General features: G+C 52.2%; 1 protein-coding gene across 1 annotated transcript; it reads right to left on the minus strand.

Moving 5' to 3' along the window:
* Nucleotides 1–1,044: 1,044 nt before the first annotated feature.
* Nucleotides 1,045–5,081, minus strand: LOC122374195. The gene is made up of 4 exons (XM_043352806.1): nucleotides 4,994–5,081; nucleotides 4,331–4,447; nucleotides 2,268–2,387; nucleotides 1,045–1,750 (listed from the first exon to the last, which is right to left on the minus strand). Exons 1-4 carry the CDS (start codon nucleotides 5,070–5,072, stop codon nucleotides 1,296–1,298), a joined length of 771 nt encoding a protein of 256 aa, XP_043208741.1. The 5' UTR covers nucleotides 5,073–5,081; the 3' UTR covers nucleotides 1,045–1,295.
* Between the last annotated feature and the right edge of the window lie 16,062 nt (nucleotides 5,082–21,143).

Genomic DNA, 21,143 nt, shown 5'->3' on the forward strand with positions numbered 1-21,143 from the left:
CAGCGCCGCTAGTTAGCCCGTTTTTGTACAATTCAGTTTCCTTTTTTAGCAGGTGACAGTCGCAGTGTGCTGCAACTGTGATTTCGAAGGAGGATGTCTCTGTTAATTTAACCAGTTGCTGGAACATAATTTATTAACCCTCGCCCGCACATGCCATTTTCCCATCCTAGAACGCACATGGGGGGGGGGTGGTTGCCACCCCCCCCCCGAGCCATTTCGTTCCTGTTGGAGATAGAGCTTAGCAGTAAAGACCAAAAAGATTCTTTAGGAAGAGACGAATCCAATGATACCCAGTTTTACCTTTTCAGGTCAGTCATTGACCTTCCAGGTCAGGTCAAACTAAAAAATGTTGCTGTTTTGGGTCACCGTTGGATATCAAGTGCGCTGCTTATCAAATACCGATGACGATGCTGTTTTCTGGTGCCAAGCCAGCTAGAACCTCTTTGTCACACTATCCGACCAGAATTTTGCTGCTGAGGTCATTTCAGGTCAAGTTAGGTCAAGGTCAATTATATGTGTTTGTATGTCTGTGTGTGTCTGTGTGTATACTGATGTGTGCACCGATTGTTTTTGGGTCCATATCACATGAAATCATGATCTGAGAAGCTTTTACCAAAAATGCAGTCAAAAAACTTCACAAAAAGTAAATTCAGCTTGCCTAAAACGCAATTATCTTAGATGACCTAGGTTGACCTTGACCCTGACCTTGACCCCTGTACATCGTCGAACAACATGTTCCATGATAGGTGGGAGGTAAGACTGGCAAAAAAGGCCGAAATCAGGGTGTCAAAAGCTCACAAGGCCCATGGCAAACGCAAGATGTTGAGAATTGGCCATTTGGGTCATGACATGACCTGAAAAACAAGGTCATATCTCCGAAACCGAAAATCACAGAAACTTGAAATTTTCAGTGGACATCAAGAAAGGATGGACGAGCAGCTATACGAAAAATCAGCCTTCTAGCTCGAAAAATGTTGAGTGCAGAGCAGAAAGACTGCCTGGGGGGGGTGGCAACCACCCCCCCCCCCCATGTGCGGGCGAGGGTTAAACAGTGTTCAACAGTTATTTGATGCACATTTGCACAGCCTTTGCCCTGCACCCTGTGTACGCATTGGAGCAGTGGGGTGCCGTGCACGCTCGCCCACAGAGTTGCCTCGCTCGCGCGCTGGTTTCTTAAATAGAGCTCCTACCTCAGTGACCAGCAACAAACGAACGCATACCAAAGCAAGACTAAAACGCGAGGCGAAGGGACAGTCCTGCCGTTGGCTTCTGGTACAGGCGCTCCCATTTCCCAATCACAGCCGGTGCCCACGAGCCGTCCACGAGGCTGATGACCTGTGCCCTCCCCCTTCTGTGGCCCCTCGCGACTCGTCTCGCGTTCCACGGGCGGCGGCCCGGGCCCTGGCCATCCTGCCCGCTTCCTTTATGCTCGTCCAGCCGCCGTCGCTGCCGCGGGCCGCGCGGGTCAGCGATGTCAGCGCCTCTGGCGGCGGGGAGCCGAGTCTCGAGTTGTCCTGGCGGTCGCCGGGCGGCGCTCTGCGGTCGGTGACGCGGATGGTCTGGCTGCAGAGCCAGGCTGGGCCGGTACCGGGGGCGCAGCCGGCGCCGGGGGGCGCTGCTGTGGTCTCCGCGGCCGGTGTCGGAGGGGCTGCACAGTTACAGTAGGTGCAGCGCCAGTCGCGGAGGGCGAACCGGCAGCCGGCGGGACAGTCGGCCGACCAGCGGCCGCACAGTCTGGTGTCACCCCAGTCTGCCGGGGAGGGGAGGTGGTCAGACTAGTTTGGGGGGGGGCGCACAGTCTCGTGTCACCCCAGTCTGCCGGGGAGGGGAGGTGGTCAGACTAGTCTGGGGGGGCGTACAGTCCGACCAGCGGCCGCACAGCCGAGTGTCACCCCAGTCTGCCGGGGAGGGGAGGGGTCAGACTAGTCTGGGGGAGGGGTCAGACTAGTCTGGAGAGGGGGCGGAGCAGTCGGGCCAGCAACCCGCAGCGCCATGTGTCGCCCCAGTCTGCCGGAGGAGGGGGGTCACGCAGTGGTGCCATTATGGTCACGGACTTACGATCGGACAGCCTGGTGTCATCCCTGTCTACCGCAGAGGTCAATATGGCTCAATGTCATTTTTCACCGGCCCGCTCCTGGAAGTGGGGATAGATACCGTCCGCTGTTGTCACGGCCTTCAACATGGCTAAATGTGGTCAGCAGCGCTCGCTACCCTGGGCATTATGTCCCAAATTGGAGCCGTCCCTCAGCTCGAACCTCTGATCTCACCCAGTGCGGGGTCCTCCTGGCAGTCGGTGTCCTGGCAGACCGCCTCTGACGGCCCGGAGTTCTGAGAGGGGCACGAGCAGGTGGCACAGCGCTCCCTCCAGCTGGTGCCCGGAACACACCCTGTAACGCAGCGGAACGATGGGGAACACACTGTAACACAGCGGAATAATGGGGAACACACTGTAACACAGCGGAACAATGGGGAACACACCCTGTAACACAACGGAACCAACAGAAACACACACTGTAACACAGCGGAGCAATGGGGAACATCCCCTCCCCCTGTAATACAATGTAACAATCTGGAGCACACTGCAACAGTGGAGCAATAGGTACACAACCTGTAACACAGGAACAAGACAAGGGGAAACACACCGCGTAACAACACGATAATCGGGAAAACGTCTTGTAGCACAGCGAATTAATGAGAACACGCCTTGTAACAGCGTAGCAATGGGAACACGCCCTGTAATAGCGAAACAATGAGAAATACGCCCTGTAACATAGCGGAACAATTGGGGACACATCATATAACACAAAACGCAGCGAAACAATTAGAATTTAGAACACATCGTATAACAGCGTAACAAAGGAAAACACACTGCTTAACACGGCGGAACAGGGGGGCACACCATGTAACAGCGGCACAATGGAAACCAATACGGTGGCATAAACGGGGACCGGGACACATCGTTTAATGCAGAAGCACGATCAAGAGAACAGCACAACACAGCGGCTCAAACTGAAGCAAACCTTGCAACGAACTCGAGGTCAGGTCGGCAGGTCAGGTCCGGTGACCTAGCCTAACCTCAATAAAAGTTTTCGGAGCTACCCTGACTTTCGGACTACCATGAATTGAAGAGCTTTGAAACTTTCAAATATTGATAGGGGTGACAGGATGTATAAAACGCATATTTGGGGTTTTCAATATCGGTTAGGTACCTATATCAAATTTAAGACAGCTCCATTCTAAGTTGATGGGTCGAGAAAATATAACTGCGATTTTCATTAACACTCTAAAACATTTTTTACAGCTGAGCTTAATGCCGAATACTAAATCGGAAAATTGCACCCATGATCTCACCCAGGCCCTGAGGTCATCTTAGGAAATAAAAGATAACCATTCGTTTTTTTAATACCTTTTGTTATACATTATAAGCGATTAAAGCACCGTGGATGGGTTCACCTTTACAATATGGAGCAATTGGTATACCTACCTACGACATAGCCTTTCGCGGTCAGGTCATGACCTTGACCATACATTGTATTTCTGTACACAGTTTTTATTTTAAAGGTCAGTTTGTTCTTCATTCGATGCGTCTCCACGAGAAAAACGCGATTCGATAACACCAACCTTACACACTACACCGCTTACAAAGGCTTATATGACTAAAGTTAGGTACGTTAGAAAGCATTTTCAGCAAAAGCATCAATTAGAAAATTGCCTGAAGGCCAACCCTTGAACTAACATCAAATCGGAGAATATTTCCAGAATGAACAATAGGAGAGCTACCCAATATCCATTGCGTTTTTTCCGCGATGCCCTAGCTTTAGGTATTGGTTCCTGAATTATGAGCCGATTTGTCATAAAGTGTCGAAATAGGCGACATGAGACTGGGACCTTTGATGACCTCTGGTGACCTGACCTTTAACCGTTGACCTGATGAGCAATGAACTGGCGGGGGATAATAATACTTTGTTGTTTGTTCACTTATCACGAAAATGAAATATATACGTAGATAGAAGATATTTCCAACAGCCGCATACCTCTTTGAGCTCGTCTTTGTATTGCGAGGTGGCGTTGACCTTTCTTGTCATGAGAGAAACCAAGGTCGCCATCAGTAAGGTATTTCTCTATCACCGAGACACTCGATCAAATGTCATTGGACGGCCGGGACCCAGATGTTCCAGCTCTCGCATCGGACGGCATCTCTGGGGCAGTGTGGCCAGGTAAACAACAATTAGGAGCGGCACTAGCCGGGAGCGGCGGCCCGGCGACCTTCGGTGGCTCAGTGGCCCAGCAGAGATGAGCGGGGCGGCGGCGGGGGCGGCGGGTCACTCACCTCGCCGGCGCGTCGGCACGCACAGGTGTGTGACCTTGAGCTGCGGCGTGTCTGGGTCCGAGTACATCCCCGAGGGGCACTGAACCTGAGCTGGCAGCTGCACCTCTCCCCGGCCCACTGCAGGCACATGACGGCGTGTCAGAGGCAGGCACCATGAGCATTGACATGAATTCAGAGCTGTGAGGCTCCGGTACAAACTTCGCACGGTCGAAATACGGGCGCTTCGCCTCAGTTGTAGCAGTAATTTGATTCATTTTAGGTTTCATTTCGCTAAATGGCATAATCTTACCTACTAACCAAAAAGGTTTGCAACAATGACATGAAACCGGAGACGGTTGGAAGGTGCTAGGCACGTTTCGTGCGGGGTACCGTTAACACAGAAATTCAGAACCATAATCAAAACACAAATTTGCTCGAAGTTGGCCGCTGTTGAACTTTACTCATACAGTATTGTTTGTAAATGGAGTGAAGTAAGAATAAAGAATCACTCGAAGATTAATTCATAACATTATTTAAATTCGTACATGGAAGCACAGAATATGAGTCAAAAACGATATCAAAATTACTGAACAAGTGATTTCAATTTGTTCAGGTTGCATATAGTCTGTTGCCGTGCTTTCGAAGCAGGTTGCGGGTTCTGCGGCGCCGGGCCCCCTGCCTTACCGAAGGCAGCGCAGGGAGGCGGTAACAGCATGACCACCGTCACCGCGCAGAGCGCTGCTGCTGCTGCCGCTGACACCATGGTGCTGACCTGACTGAGCCGCCGCGGCCACCCCGGGCCCACACTGACCGACAAAGGACCCCCCCCCCCCGGCCGGCAGTGGCGGGCCCCGTCACCCGGGTACACACGGGACAGGCAGGGGCGTGGCACAGGGTGGGGCCGGCGCTCCTGAGTACACACGGGACAGGGAGGGGCGGGGCACAGGGCGGGACCGGCGCTCGTTAGTCGGGGTCGCTGGAGGGTGATTTATCTGACACGGTCTGCCGGTCCAGCCCCGCCCATCCGCACACACCACCCCCGGGGCGGGTTAGTGGGGGCACGGCAGATGACGGGCACCGGGCTATAACGGTGTCATGACCCGCCCGCCGGGTCACTGTCCCCTGCAGGGGACACGCGGGAGCGGAACAAATGGTCACAAACACGATACGGCATCTCTGCGCTTTAAATTTCATATATGGCGCATTGTAATGTTCCCATTATGTGCGGGTGGAAAGTCGCAGTTTGTTGAATAAAACCGATAAGATTAAGTCATTTTATTGCTTAGAAGCCACCGCGCTCAATTTAAAGTTAATTAGCATAATACTTCCGATATTTTCAAAGCATTGACCGTGGCTCAAGCCATCTCATTGTAATGAGAGCACATGATATGACATAACCGAGAGCGCTATGCAGCTTTTCATAGCAGTTTTAAAAGTATGTGCAATATAAATATCGCGTTGAATGCATTTAGGATGAAGGAGCCCCCCCCCCCTCCCTTAGTAATGGGGTAAAATGGCATGTGGAATGAGAAGAGAAAAAAATATCAGTTGTGATACCTTTGTCCCGCTCGTCCCATTTCTGACCGAAGTTGACATCGAGACTCGAGAGCGAGGCATCTCTTGCTGGTCAGATAAAATAAACACAACAAATTTTTCAGATCGCCAACCCGGCCGGGCCCGGGGGTAACTCCAACCACCGCAACCGGGGGGGGGGGGGGGTCAATAGTATCTACCCTCCCCCTGTTTTACTCCGTAAATATAGGAGCTATGGAAATAAAAAGACGCTACCAAACGAATGGCTACAGATTTCTCTATATCTTTAGAGACGTCTATGGAAAGGCCTATGCGAGACGATTCTAAAGCATCAAGATTTTTGATCTCTGAGGTCAATTTTACCGACAGAGAAATAGCCGCCTGCCAATGCGTTGGTTTACCACTGTCTTAACTCTAGGACAATTTTTTTTGAAGTTTTTGCGAAAAACTGAAATCCCAGCTCAGGGTCGTTGACCTGACCTCTGAACTCAGGTCAACATTTTTTTTTTTGTATTTTTACTTTAGTCATATGCTACACAACCGTGCTTGAAATGTGTATTTATCTCTAAAACTATTTTTAGCAGATGTTTGAGGAATTCACGTCTGTGACGTCGAAATTTGCCGTGTAAGAGTCTAGGAAAATCGACTCTCTGACGTCATCAAGAGAGCTGGGTCCAAATTTTTTACTTCGAGAGATGTAGAAAAAGTGGAATTGATTGTGGAAAAGGTTCTGAAAGTTTGACGCTTCTTTTCCTTAGCGCTCGGGATCAATCGCAAATAGGTAATTAGCGTTAACCCTATTCCTGGCGGGGGGGCCTCAGGAGCCCCCCCTGAGGTTTTTTGGTTATTTCTCCCAAACGCGTTGAGCTAGGAAGCTCAAATTTTCTGACTTTTCCTAAAAGGCTTCTACGCAACATGTCTGAAAATTTTGAGTTGATCTGACCTCAGGTCAGGTCACCAGAGGCGGTTTGGTGACCCTACCTCAGAAAAGTTTGCAATCACGCCAGAGCTAGAGTTTTTGACCGATCAATTTCTTCTCTTCAGGCTTTAGTTAGGGTACCAGTATGTGCAATTTGTATATCTCGGAATTTTGATATCGGTGACCTAAGGTCAGGTCAGTTTCGCGACCTCCCCATTATAAGTCAATGGGGGAAAAATCAACTCCCTGTTTTTACCACTAAAACGGGTCGGAATGGCCCCATATACCATACATGACTTCATATACGATCAACCTTCACTACCTTGAGGTCTGTTTTGCTGTTGGGCAGCTGTGAGGTCATGTGACGTCATCAAAGGTCACCAAAGGTTTTTGGCCAATAACTCCGTACAGGAACAAGATACAGACGCATAATTTGGTCTCATTGTGTTCAGCTCGTCAAGACGCATCGAATGATATACATGATGACCTCGAGGTCACGTGACCTGAGGTCAACCTTTGACCTTGACCTTTCGAGGTCAACATATATATCATTCGATGCGGATTGACGAGAGGATCACGATGATGCCCTTAGTTTGTTCCTAGCTTGACTAATTCGAAAGTTATTCGAGAAAAACTCTCCCCATATCTAGCGCCGCCATTTTGACTTTTTCGACCCCTGTGACGTCATCTTTGACCTGACCTGAAAATGACCTGAGTAAAAATTGTAGACCTTGTCCATGCGTATCCGATGCCGTTTACCGCTTGTCGCTATCTTGCTTCGTTCTCGAGATCTCAGGGGGGGCCGAATCGGCCCCCCCCCGCCAGTTTCTTGTCCCGGCGGAGCCCGCCAGGAATAGGGTTAAGGTTGCTAAGTGAGTCCGGGCTAAGCTATTACGTTCGGTGTTTTGGCATTGGCTGGCCTCGACCCCTGACCCCTTCCTGGGCTCTTCTGAAAGACTTTAAACGACAAATCAGCATAATTTTATAACGAATTTTATTGATGTGCATATAGCATTGTCCTCCGTTTCTATGCGACTGATTTTGGTGAGCCTATTATTCGGAGCTCTTCCCCACAAGGACGATGGCTTTGTTTGTATTATTCGTATTCACCTCCAGATGGATTACCAAGGTCATGGTTTGTTGCATTCAACAAACAGACCGTTAGATCAGCTGGCGCCGGCCGGTGTCGGCGCGGCCTGGTGAGAGTGACTCTGTCGATTGGGTGGGGGCTGAGGCCGCCCTCCCCAGAGTGGTGAGCGTGCCGCCGCGCCGGCACAGAGCGCTCACTGCCCACCGTGACGGCCGGCTGGGCACGGCTCGGCACCGCGAGCACGTCACTTGTCGCCGCCGCTGCGCCACTTCACGCCTCACACTACAGACGAGAGCGTGAGGTAATGACCGGGAACACCCACACACAGCCCTGTTGACACTTTCAACTCGAAGGAGTTTTCCACTAGCGTGAAAAACGTTTGAATCCACTTTCCAAACAACTGCAACAATGCTCTTGTGTGGGATCCATGGCAGTTAGTAAGGTTGAAGAGCCAACTTCGCGCTGCGCCCGGGCAGCCAACTTTACCTTGGTATGAGAAGCCGAAGGATATTTTTGGCCACAACCCGTTATCCAAAAACTAAGAGAGCTAGTTAGACATAAAAATGTAGCTGATAGATTGCAACATGTACTTTCAGAACCAAAAAGGTCATCTTTGCCCGGTTCAATGCTTAACCCTCGCTTCGTTGGGGAGGGGGGCAATTTGCCCCCCCCCCCTGTGGTTTTTCCTGAATAGCAAGAAAACGGAGGCGCGCAGCGCCGCCAAATTTTCAGTACCTTCCCGGGCATCAATTTGACACATTCACACAAAATTTCAAGTCATATTTCACCTTAGGTCAGGAGTTATTGAAGTCAAACTGAAGTCATGTTCGAGCAAAAATGAGCAAAAAACATGAAATATTGAAACGCTCACAAAAGTTACAGTTACTTCGCCGATTCAACGCCATGTTTTAGGGTGAATAGGTCAAAAACGCCCCCGTTAAGCGCGAAACCTTCTGACACTCAACCCAACACAGATTACTTAAACCTTTGGGCACCATCATGTAGCTCCTGCTCATTCTTTTTACTACGCTTTGAGACCAAGAAAAGACGCCTGCGTGTGGTATTTAAGCCCCCAAAAAGGTTTTCGCATACCCTTACAAAAGGGCGTTTTGCCCCATACCCTGGGTAATACGCCCACACCCATGTGCAAAGCGCCCCCACCCCATCCATCAACAGAACATGATGAACATGACAGAACTTGACGTCATTCTGACGTCATTTGTGGTCAACCTATCATAGCCTTTGGAATAAAATTTTGTTGCAATGTGTAAAATGGATGCCCGGAGGAGTCCTAAAAGTTTGGTGACGATATCTGCAGTCGTTTAGGATATATCAGCAAAAAAGGACAGGGAGAGGCCTTTTCGGCCCCGACCTACAGGGCGCTACCCTGCACTCTCACCACCGTGTAAAACGCCCCCCTTTCAGAAAACTTCAGAAAAGAAAAAAGTCATTGAAAATAGGTTTCGTTCGACAGCTTTTCTAGGGCTATCAGACACCGTTTGAATTTTGACGATCGGCCCAGTAGTTTCGGAGATAGGAGGGGGCTCTGGAGAACCCCCCTCAGTCACTCGCGTTATGGAAAATACCCCAGTCATGCGCGGGTTAAATGAACAGTTCGAGACTTGGGGATGGGCACCGTTTGATTCCCACCGATTGCCTGAGCTCCAATTATTTTTGGTCACTTTGGGATTCCCCGTGCCGCCAGGAGTGACGCCGTACAGGACAGCCGCCCGCCCGGCCGGGGCGGGGGCGGGGGCGGCGCCCGGGGCCGTCGGTAGCCGGCCGACACTCCACTAGTGAAAGTCGCGGGCGGGCCGGCCGACGGAGGCTGCCGGCCGCGCCGGCCTCGGCGCCGCGTCGGACGCCTCAGTGCGCCGCCGGAGCTCCTGCCGAGTGCGCGCGCGTGCCGCCCCGTCAGTGACCAGTGCAGTGCCGCCGGCCGGACCAGGCGCACTCAGTGACACTCGCAGTGACTAAAAGTGACTCAGACACTTCGCGCAGAACTCCGACAGGACTCCAGCCAACAGCGCTGAAATACTCGGAGCTCACGGAACTCGGGGTGCTCGGAACTGACACACAGTTCCACGGAAGGTGAGTGTCCCCGCTGGGTCGGCTGTGACCCCCGCCCCCTCCTCCTGCGCCGCTAGCACCGCACGCGCGACTGTCTGCCACCTACTTCTGTGCGGTGGCGGTGCGCCGCGACTAACCCCAATAGAACCAGTTTGGAGCCACGTCGGAAGAGCGCTCGCCGGTCGGCCCACCACGCCGCCGCCGGACCGGCCGGTGGCGCCGAGCCCACAGCGCGCTCCGTGGGATGGAAACTTTCAAACAAAACAATACGGAGTGACACTGCAGGGATATACCGATCACTAAAGGCGACACCGATGTGCCATCGATACAATCGAATCCTGCTGGGCGAAGATCTCGCCTAAAACTCACTTTTAACAAAGCTATCCGCTTTTTAGACAGAAAGAAGAAGGGTAAATTTTCGACCAAAGTGCAGTGAACGACAGAGTCTACTTTTCATATTTTCACAAAACATGAATTGTTTGATGTGGTGACTTGGTGGACACTGGACAGCATAAGCAGTAGCATTGTTTTAATCTCTTTCGCTGTTTCCACCTCGCAAGATAGTTATATGTGTAATGTAAATATATTCCTGCCCGGGGCCGGGATGATTCAATAAATGTCACCGAGGTTTTTTAGCGAAAACTCCGAGGGCCGTTAGGCCCGAGGTGCTTTTCGCTAAAAAAGCGAGGTGACATTTATTGAATTCCCGGCCTTAGGGCTGGAAGGTGTTTCCCATGCCTGCCAAAAAGCTCACAACTACATATATGATAGTGACGTCAGCAGCCGTGTGGTTCAACGTGTTTAACCACACCCCTTGAACCACACGGCTTGTAATCATTGACCTATAATAAGTAGGTACTTATTATAGGTCAATGCTTGTAATATTAAAGCACTGCATTAAACTTTGAAAAGTGTGGTACAGTGCACGTGCCATTAAAATGCCTGGATGTCTCCATTTAATCATGCAATGTAGCAGGTATGGGAATGTCATTAGCCGCTTACGACGGTCATCTGGCACACATTTGGTACACATTTAGTCAGATTTGGTGCAGATTTGGTCAAAATAGGTTCAGTGTGTTTCTTCGTAGCTAATAGCTAGGGTTGCGCTAGTTGCTCATATGCCTTCTTTGTCATACTATCAAACGTTATCGTCGACAAAAGCACTGAAGTGATTTCATAATTTAAAGATATTTGCTGTAAAAGAGATTCGATACAGATTTGGTCAAATTAGGTGCATTCGCCACATAGCCCGTCATGAAAACGGCTATTGCTGATCATATAACCGGCACCCAATTGTGTAGAGATTTAGGCCCTTATGCGCGTAATGTTTTGACCGGACCGGAATCGGACAGCATGCGTTTGTGCAGGCATAACTGGAAGCATAAGGATAATTTATGGACGATGTCTTAAACCCCTACAAAGTCTCGCCAAGAATAAGACAAAAAAAAAATTGGAATGATTGTTGCATTTCCAGCTCGTTACCCGGCGCGTTTTTGGCAGTGATTCAGTTCGTTCTGATTCTCCACGTTCTGGTTCGGACCTACGACTGACTGAACCGGGTTTTGTGAGCAGCTGTCGCACCGATCGGTCGGGAGCCCGAACCGGTACCGGTGCCACAGAGACCAAAGAGAGACGTCTGAGACCAAAGAGAGACCAAAGACAGACCAAAGACATACGTCTGATTACAGCGCGGCAGACGTTCAAAGCCGGATAGCGCGCCACAAATTCAGCCGCAGGCAGTCGTAGTTACAAACGCCAGTTTTAACGTCAGTTTTTCAGGCTCTGGATTGGTTCAACGTTGGCTTGGTGCGCTAATCGTTTTATGTTTTATGTGTGAAAATCCTCACCGCAATTTTGAAAATTTTATCCTCACCGCTTATGCAATGAGGTGACATGTTTCTGTAGCTACGAGTAGGTGTGCGGCGATCCGTGACTAGTTTAAAGTTTGTCCGTTTACGAAAGTTTGTAAGAATAGCCTTGCCTTTATAAAAGTTCTTATGCTCTATATTTATGAAAGCCTTTACTCTATGGTTCAGCGTTAGCTGGCTTCACATTTGTTTCATGCTCTGCAGAACTGTCTATTCTTTTGAGCCTTTCGTGCATACCTACATACATGTAGGTGCTCGCTTGCTCACGCTCATTGTTTGTTGGCTCATTAAATGGCGGTGAATCTGTCGTCCGGTTTTTGCGGACAGATGCTGTGTCGCTTTGTTACGAGCTGCTTAGGATGCGATGATTATCGTTAATTGAGCTATGAATCAATCACGATCGCTAAAAAAATATATTTCCTATCGTCATTGAAATAGATTATCTTATCACACCGTCTGTGCACGTATAGCGTGACTTTGTGTATCTTCTGTGTGAGTCAGTATGGTGTCTACAAGGTAACTGGCGGTGCCTGTGTGCTGAGGCGCTGATCCTCGATTTGTACCGTTTGTACATATATACCCATGTGCTGATAGTGCTGTCTGTGTGTGCTCAGGTGCTGTCCTGTGCTGTCTATCCATGTGCTCAGGCTCTGACTGTGCTCTCTGTACTCATGTGCTGACTGTCCCGTCTCTATGTGCTCAGGTGTTATTGTGCTATCTCTCTGTACTCAGGTGTTACAGGCTCCGTCTGTATCTCTCAGGTGCTGAACTGCCCCGTCCACAGCTCACCACGGCTCCCCCGGTGCTGCCCGCTGCCCGGTCCGCCTCCCGCCGCGCTGAAGTCACGGCACCCTCCGCCAGCCGCCTGCCGCTGCCGCGTCTGCCCCGCGCCCACCGCGATCCCTGGTGGATGTCGCACGCGCCACCAGCATGCCCGCTCTGCTGATCGTCTGCATAGGTGAGTGACGGCGATACAGCGCTGTGGGGCTCTCCCCAACTGTCTGCTAACTGTGACCCGTGAAACGCTACCGGCTCCCCTGGTCATCTGTAGTTATTCTGGGTGGAGTTTCCTATGCAATACAGTTGATGGGACCTGTGGACTACCGCTGAACTAAGGAGATCGTTTTCAATGTCTGTAGATATGTTGATGACCAATTAAGAACTTTGAACCGCACTGAAAACAATTTAACCCAAGGCTGGCGAGTAAACCGGTGTTTTACGGGTACCCCTATCCGCAACCATTTTTAACCACCCTCCCAGGAGTAGTGCCAGGTCCCATTGCGGTGTAGTCGCACTTGCTCTGAGCGGATATAACCGCTGTCAGCGAACAAGTCCGCTGAGAGCAGGGACGACTACACTGCAATGGGACCTTACTGTACTCCTGGGAGGGTGGTTAAAAATGGTTGCGGATAGGGGTACCCGCAAAACACCGGTTTACTCGCGGGCCTTGGGTTAAATTGTTTTCAGTGCGGATGGTATTCAATTCCTTCACAAAGCAAAAGCCTCGAGATACATGATTCAGAATGCATGGCTGGGACAGGCCGCTCGTTTATGATGAGTTGCGACAAAGTTTCTGGTCGGCCCAGCCAGCTGACCATGGGAGGGCGTCTCGCAGAGTTCCCGTGCAATGGGAGGGCGGCTCGCGGAGTTCCCGTGCAATGGGAGGGCGGCTCGCGGAGTTCCCGTGCAATGGGAGGGCGGCTCGCGGAGTTCCCGTGCAATGGGAGGGCGGCTCGCAAGTCGCAGAGTTCCCGTGCAATGCGCTCCTGGTGTGAGAATGGCTGGTCAGAAATATGCGGTGGTTATGGACGTTAGGAGGTGCCGATGGGAGAGGCAAGGGAGTCGCTCCCACCCTGACATTGCTCATGGCACCAGCACCAGAGAAAGAGAAAATTACCAGTTGCGTGTTGCACGGTCATTGGGGCAATAGTGTGGGAATGCCCCGGTAACGTGTCTCCCACCTCAGTATCACACTGAGCCGACACAACCGTTTATCTAGTGTCCGAGTCTTCAAGATAGCAAGTCGCTTGTTCGACTACGGTCTATGTTAGGAAGAGGATCAATGAACATGGGCCGTGACTTCGCGGGTTGAGGGTACAGAGACGATTGCAAATATTGGCCTCATTTCATTGTTTTCCGTTTTGAAGCATATGCTATCTGCAATGGAATCGTTCCATCCCAGTTTCAGTTTATTCAGCCAGCCTGCAAGTTTTGCATCTGGAAACAAGACAACTACAGCAAAACAATGCTAGATTTGGGCTCGTTATAGAATCGGCTTCATCGCTTTTGCGGCGCGTTGCTGTATGTACGCCGTGTGCCAAGCGTTAGCTGCTGCTGCCCTGCAGCATTGGCCGCCGTTGCCAAGCAGAGGCCGCCGTTAGCGTTGACCGCCGTTGCCCAGCAGAGGCTGTCGTTCAGCCGGTGGCTGCTGTTGCCCAGCATTGGCCGCGGTTACCCAGCAGAGGCCGTCGTTTCCAAGCCGTCGTTCAGCCCCCGGCCCCGTTCTGGGCGGCGCTGGCGGTCCGTGAGCCGCCCACCGGCCGTGCAGTCACGTACCGGTCAGTAGAGAGTCAGACTCGGAGAAAAGACCCGCCACCGCCCGCCGCCGGCGGCCGCCGCCGCTCGGCCGTTTCGCAACCGAAGCGCCGATATCAGCACTCGTCAGAGGTGGCGCGGGCAGATCAGAGGCAGAGAGAAGCGTGCTGATGTCAGCACTTACCAGAGGTGCAGCAGTCTGACCAGACACAGGAGTGACCGTGCTGATTGATCATCAGCGGTTGAGTGTGTCCGGACGGACTCACACTCAGATCGGACACAGAGCTGGCGTGGCTGATCTGGTTGGTCACTCTGCTGACACAGCAGCTGACTTTTTACCCTTATCGCGATATGTTCAACCGCTGTTTCATGAACGACGATGGCACATGAAAAACACCACTGAATAAAACTCAAGACGTACACAAAGTAAATCACAAAAAAAGATTCATCTAATATTAATCGAACAATGATGCTGCTTTTTTCGTGACGCTTCTTTTGGGTAATCAGCGTCGCCTACTTCCGGTCATCGTGAAATTACCTTTGTTACCTTGCATTGCATTATTTTTAACAAATTATTCTGTAACGAGCCAAGGCAATGGCTTAGCAGCCAATCTGATTTCAATTCAGACGTGGTGCGACTGTTTCTTCATGAATGTGATGTAAAGTCCTTGTTCGTGTTGCAAAGGATCAGTTGCGAAATGTGAGCCCGACACGGCCATCGGTAATTAGGCCACATTCGGGCGGCTGAGCCGGAGCGGATTTATCAGCGGTGTGACAGCAGAATGAAAATGAAACAGGGATTCTGCATTTGTCCATTGTGTCTTTCTTTTCATGCTGAGCTCAGCTGATCAGTTGTATCAAGTCAGCCATTCACACTAGTCCCATTGCAGGCCAAACACACAATAAATGGTCAGTACAATGATTATATTTTCTTCCCTCCTTCCATCCTATGCTTCTGACTTCACTTGCTTTCATTGATTCCCTGGCTGCACTTGTCTTCCTTGCTTTTCTTTCTTGTCTTCTTTCCAGTTCCTCCCCTTTCCTTCCATCCCTGTCTTCCTCTCATTCCCCTTATTCCCTTCACAGTCTTCCCTCTCTTCATTCGTTTGCTTGATTTGATTGGATATTTCAATTTATCTATTCATCCCCAATGCGTCCTCCTACTGCATCTCTTTTAACGTTCTCTGAATTACGGCTACGCTGCCCGGCTGTCCGTGCTCACTCTCCCGATGGATGCGGCCTCAATCGCCACCTGTTCGTTCCCGCCGAGTTAACGAGACTGCTGACTGAGTGAGACCCTCACGGCGCGGCTGGCTCGTGTCGTGATCTGGTCCGCTCGCGCGCGCCTGAAGGGAAACCTGACGCCCAGGCGACACCAGCCAGAGGACTGATGCAATCTTTTCCATAAAAAGCACCGAGGATGCGCCGGTGTGACCCAACCGGCCCATAATTTATATGGCTGATTTCTCTGACGGCTGATGGGGAAGTGGGTTACATTTGAGTGCGCTGCGCTTCTTTTGGCCATCAGCGCGCGAAGACGGACGGCCGATGACGTCGCCGAGTGGTGCTCCTCTCAGCGCAGACCAGATGTGGCGTCACTGGGCGGTGCTCCTCTCAGCGCAGACCAGATGCGGTCAGCTGGACTCCTTATTCGGGCTATCGTGACTGCGTGTCAATGAATGCAGCTGGCAGAATTGCTGACTCAGTAGCAGCGGCTGAGCTCAATAAAAGCATTCGACGTCGACCGCCACCGTGCTGTGCTGAGAGTCTTGTTTTCGGCACACACAAACCACCTATGCTGCGGTGTTGTGATGGTCGGCTTTCGACACGAATTACAGCGAGCGGAGTACTGGGATCAGCTCCCGGCGAGGACCGCCCCAATCAGGTGGCCCCTGTCGGCTCCGGTGAGGGTCACTGGACTGTCCCTGTCGGCCGCTGTGGGGCCGCTCTCTGTCGGCTGCAGTGAGGTCCGCAGGACTGCCCCTGTCGGCCGCTGTGGGGCCGCTCTATGTCGGCTGCAGTGAGGGCCGTAGGGCTGCCCCTGTCGGCTGCAGTGAGCCCCGCTCTCTGTCGGCTGTTGTAAGGGCCGCAGGGCTGCCCCTGTCGGCTGTTGTAAGGGCCGCAGGGCTGCCCATGTCGGCTGTTGTAAGGGCCGCAGGACTGCCCCTGTCGGCCGCTGTGGGGCTACCCCTGTCGGCTGCAGTGAGCCCCGCTCTCTGTCGACTGTTGTAAGGGCCGCAGGACTGCCCTTGTCGGCTGCAGTGAGCCCCGCTCTCTGTCGGCTGAAGTGAAGTCCGCAGGGCTGTCCCTGTCGGCTGTTGTAGGGCCGCAGGGCTGGCCCTGTCGGCTGCAGTGAGCCCCGCTCTCTGTCGACTGTTGTAAGGGCCGCAGGACTGCCCTTGTCGGCTGCAGTGAGCCCCGCTCTCTGTCGGCTGCAGTGAAGTCCGCAGGACTGCCCCTGTCGGCTGTTGTAGGGCCGCAGGGCTGCCCCTGTCGGCTGCAGTGAGCCCCGCTCTCCGCCGGCCGGCGGTGACGCTCGTCGTGTGTGACCGGTCAGCCGTAGAAGGTCGTTGTCGCTACCGCCGACGGGGTGACCTCGTAGTGCTCTGCAGCGAGAAGCACACGAGGTCGACTGCACTGGCTCACATCGGTGGCAGGACGGCGGCGCTCCGGCCGCTGCAGGGGCGTCAGACAGTGTGCTGTGGACGTGGCGAGTGTTTGTGTTGATGCAGCGAGTGTTTGTTTTGACGCAACAAGTGGTGTATAACATGGTAATCGATTATTGATTCACCAAACAAGGAAGTAATGACAAACAAATGTGACGCTTTGCAGGTGAAAAACTCACGGGTCGGTTCTCCACTAAGCTTTTCACTCGTCACGCCGGTTTTCTCTGTGCAGCGCACGTGACACGATTATTATCAGATTCGGGCCGAGACTGCAGTAAAGCACCTACAAAGGGCGCCGCTGTGCTTGTCTGCTCACGACAATGGCAGAGGCGGGCGCTCGATATACACATCCACAACGTAGGTGCTGCTCTCACCGAAACGTCGGCGGTATTCCACCCGTCTGGCTGCGGGATAGAGACGGGACGCTGCTTGTGTTACTTTCGATGAGTGTCCGCCGCAGTTGCCGTCGCGAACAGCGACACATGTGGCCTGTAACCACCGGATGGCACGACGAGTCGCACCACTTACCAAAGTGGCTCGTCTTGTCCAAGTCGTTTCGTCTGGCTGTAAATTTGTACTACGTCAGATGGACATGGAAAAAGGAGCCGGCCGTGTTAGATGGCCTTATCAGTGGATCGGGAAAATGGGAGCAGGCGGCAGGCGGTTTTCATTGTGGTAGAGCAGGCCAGTCTTTTGGAGACGAATGCCATAAAATGGAAAGCTGCATATGTTACCTTTGATGACTAGAGGGTATGGTATAATTATCATGCCGCACTAACTGCTTTGGGCACCTTGCTAGAATCAGTGTTGACAATGAAGAACATTGACTATCATCGACCGTATACTCGTAGCTGTAATTTACAAGTCCCGGAAATTATACTATTCCACAGGTTCGTTTCCTCAAGGTCCGAATGCTGCGTATTTAGTTGCTTCATAACTGCGTTTGGAAGTGTGTGACCGACCTGTGAATCCCTCTGTCCAGCTCCCGTCACCGTTACCGTCCCCGCGGCGGGCGATGTCCGTCGGACATATGGCCGCTCCGCCGGCCGGCCGGACGGCAGTGGCGCCACGCCGTCTGCTGCGCTGTGGCAGCTGGTCCCATTTGGGCCGCGCCACCACCACTCGCGGTACTGGCCGACTGGGTCCTCCCTGCCGACAGTGGACTGGGTGGGTCGTCCCTGCCGACACTGGACTGGGTGGACCTTCCCTGTCCACACTGTGGGTCCATTGTGCGCTCGGTGGGTCCTCCCTGTCGACAACAGGCAGGCTCCTCTGTGGACTAGGTTAGGTCTTGTCGGTTGAAGCGTTGACAAGCTAGGTGCGTTGTGGGCTGCCATTTGTGTAGCACTTACAGCGAGGATCCTTACAAAGCCGGCAGCGAGAGGCGGCAGCAGGTCTTACTGATCACCCAGATTGGGTGGGCTAAATAAAACATCCGGTCCCACTATGTTGGGTAGGTGAGGTCTCCTGATCCATCCCGCAGGCAGTCGGTGACGTCTTCACGTCTCGGTCACAGGGGACACACCTGGCTTTAGTACCTCCGGAGAAACTGCAGCAGCCTGTCCTCGGCCCGACCTTTTGGACAGTGAAACGCCGACTGACCGGGGAGCCTCCAGGAGTGCTCTGATAATGACGTCCGCGGGCCGATCGGCGTCCTCCCGGTCTCACGGTGTGGGGAACTCGTCGCCTGAGGCACAGCAGTGCAGTTCATCTAGATAACCTAAAACACGCAGGAATGCGCCGCTCTCCGTTATTTTAATTGGAAAGAAACGGTCAGTTGTGTAATCTATGGTGAGAGTCCTCGTATTGTATAAAGAATTTGATTTTAGTATGCTATCCACATGAAATAAGAAGTTCAGGGATGATCTCTTGTTTGTATTTTCCTCAGGGAGCGTTTGTATGTTAACCCGACGGAATGTCTACCAATTATAACGCCTTCAAGGCGCATTGCACCTGGCTGGGTCAGTTCGTTTGGTATATTAGCGCATGATCTCTGTTTCGGCTGATTTATTTATTAACAATTTTACCTGAAATTTAGCTATTTTGATACACGTAGATGAACTTGTCCGGATTTTCAAAGAAGGTTTCAGTAACCTTGGCTAGGTTTTAACCTAACCTTGGCTAGGTTTTAGATAAGTTATCATTTGAAACGTTTCGTACATACATCATGACTAAAAGCCATTCACCGTCATTTTTAACTATTTCCAGTATGAAGGCCCAGTACATTCACTGCTAATGGGCTCGAACCACATTCGATCGCTGTGACTGATCAATAGTGACCGTTTCCGGTCTCTGGCGGTGGTATTCCCGGAACCCCTCCCCTCCCTCTCACTCACACTCTCGGCGGGCCATTCTGAGCGGCGCTGAGCTGTCGTGCGGTGCACCTACGCTCTGTGACCGTTCCGTCTAGGGCCGGTGAATGTGGCGACGGGGCGCGCAGACCGGAACTGACGGCCGCGCCGCGCCGCTCCGCCGGCCGCCGGCCATCGAACGCCGCTCCGCCGGCCGCCGGCCATCGAACGCCGGCCGTCAGTCACCATACGACGCCGTCAGTCACCAAACGCCGGCCGTCAGTCACCAAACGCCGGCCGTCAGTGATCCGCCGCCGCTGCGCCGCCGCCGGACATCATATGTGACTCCCTAATGTGGCTGGATGCTGGAAGACCAATACAAACACTGGAAGGCCATTCGATGTGAACGGCATGCCCCTCATGAATGTCCTTCCGCCAGCTGCACCTTATCTGGCCATCATGATGGCCAGATAAGTGCATAAGTGCACATCCAGATAAGTGATAAGTGCATCATGATGGTCATCATCAGCATTAAATAAAGTTCGAAATCACTTGAATCCCACCGGTACTTTAATGTTCATGCATTGGATTACTCCAATTTTAGAAAAGGAATAAATCAACTTATACAATGTTACCATCAGTTTCATCGCAAAAGCATCGGAAAAAGTTCAATTGCAGGTGGTGCCAATGGTACGAGCATCAGCAATGGCGGTCTACCATATTTCGATAACTAGTTCAACAATGCTTTAGGGCAGGAGATCATGAAGTGGTATATTCCACAGCGCATCACAGTGGCTTTGGTGTAGGATGATACAGCTGTCATAATTCTATTCTGGCACGGAGCACTGCCTACACCAATTTACGCATTTATGTCCTTCTGTCACTGCCTATACCAATCTACGCATTTCTGTCCTTTAGTGTGCGCACCAGTACAGCACTATCGAACTGGTTTTATGTGTGCCCTACATAGTGGTGCCCTGATTAATTCCACCAGAGCTGGAGGCAGCCGCCCGCCACGCCGCCGATAGTGTCTCTGCAAGTCGCTGTGAAAGCGTGAACTGACCGAGTCACTAAACGTTTTCACACGCGGCCGCGCTCGGCTGAACGGGAAAATAATAACACGCAGCCCTCTGAAAATGTGTATCATATGATGAGGTGCGCTAGGTTTCAATTGATACAATTACCTTATAAGGAGATGGTCCATTTCATCATTAAATAGGTACTCGAGCTGACGCGCGTTCACAACAGCGTCCTTTTCCCAAGTGACTGCGATAAAGCACACTGCGGTAACCGGGGAGACTGCATTGCCGCATGTGTGTGTATCATCACACAATGCGAAGATCGGGATCACGTAGTGTGGATGTCTTTTTTCATAAATATTTGACAGCTGATTAGGTATATGTCTTAGAACGACTGCATAGGAAATGTTATTCTTCAGGTGACTGATCATTTTCCGCTGCAAATGGATTCCATTTGATCGGAACCCTCCCCCTTCCCTGGTGCTACCGCAGCACATCTGTCTTCTGCTCCGAAAACTGTCCGACACGGAGACAGGCCTCTGCAGCGGCAGACCGTCTCCCCCCTCTGCCTGCCTCTCCCCTCTGTGCGCCGTCAGCCGCGTCCCATTTCGGCGGCCCATATAGCGGCTGACTCGGCCCGACACCGGCCCGTGCAGCGGGCGCGGCGCGGCGCGGCACGGTCCGGTTCCCACTGCCGGGCGGGTCAGAGGTGCAGGTCACCTGCTGTGGACCGCAGGCGGGCCCGCCACGCTGCCCGCTCCACCCGGCGCCGGCCGCCGCGCTGCCCGCTCCACCCGGCGCCGGGCCGCGGGGCGCCGCTCTGCACAAAACTGAGCCGCCCTG

The sequence above is a fragment of the Amphibalanus amphitrite genome, unplaced genomic scaffold (assembly GCF_019059575.1).
Source record: "Amphibalanus amphitrite isolate SeventyFive unplaced genomic scaffold, NRLGWU_Aamphi_draft 001617F_arrow, whole genome shotgun sequence".
NCBI classification, from domain to species: Eukaryota; Metazoa; Arthropoda; class Thecostraca; order Balanomorpha; family Balanidae; genus Amphibalanus; species Amphibalanus amphitrite.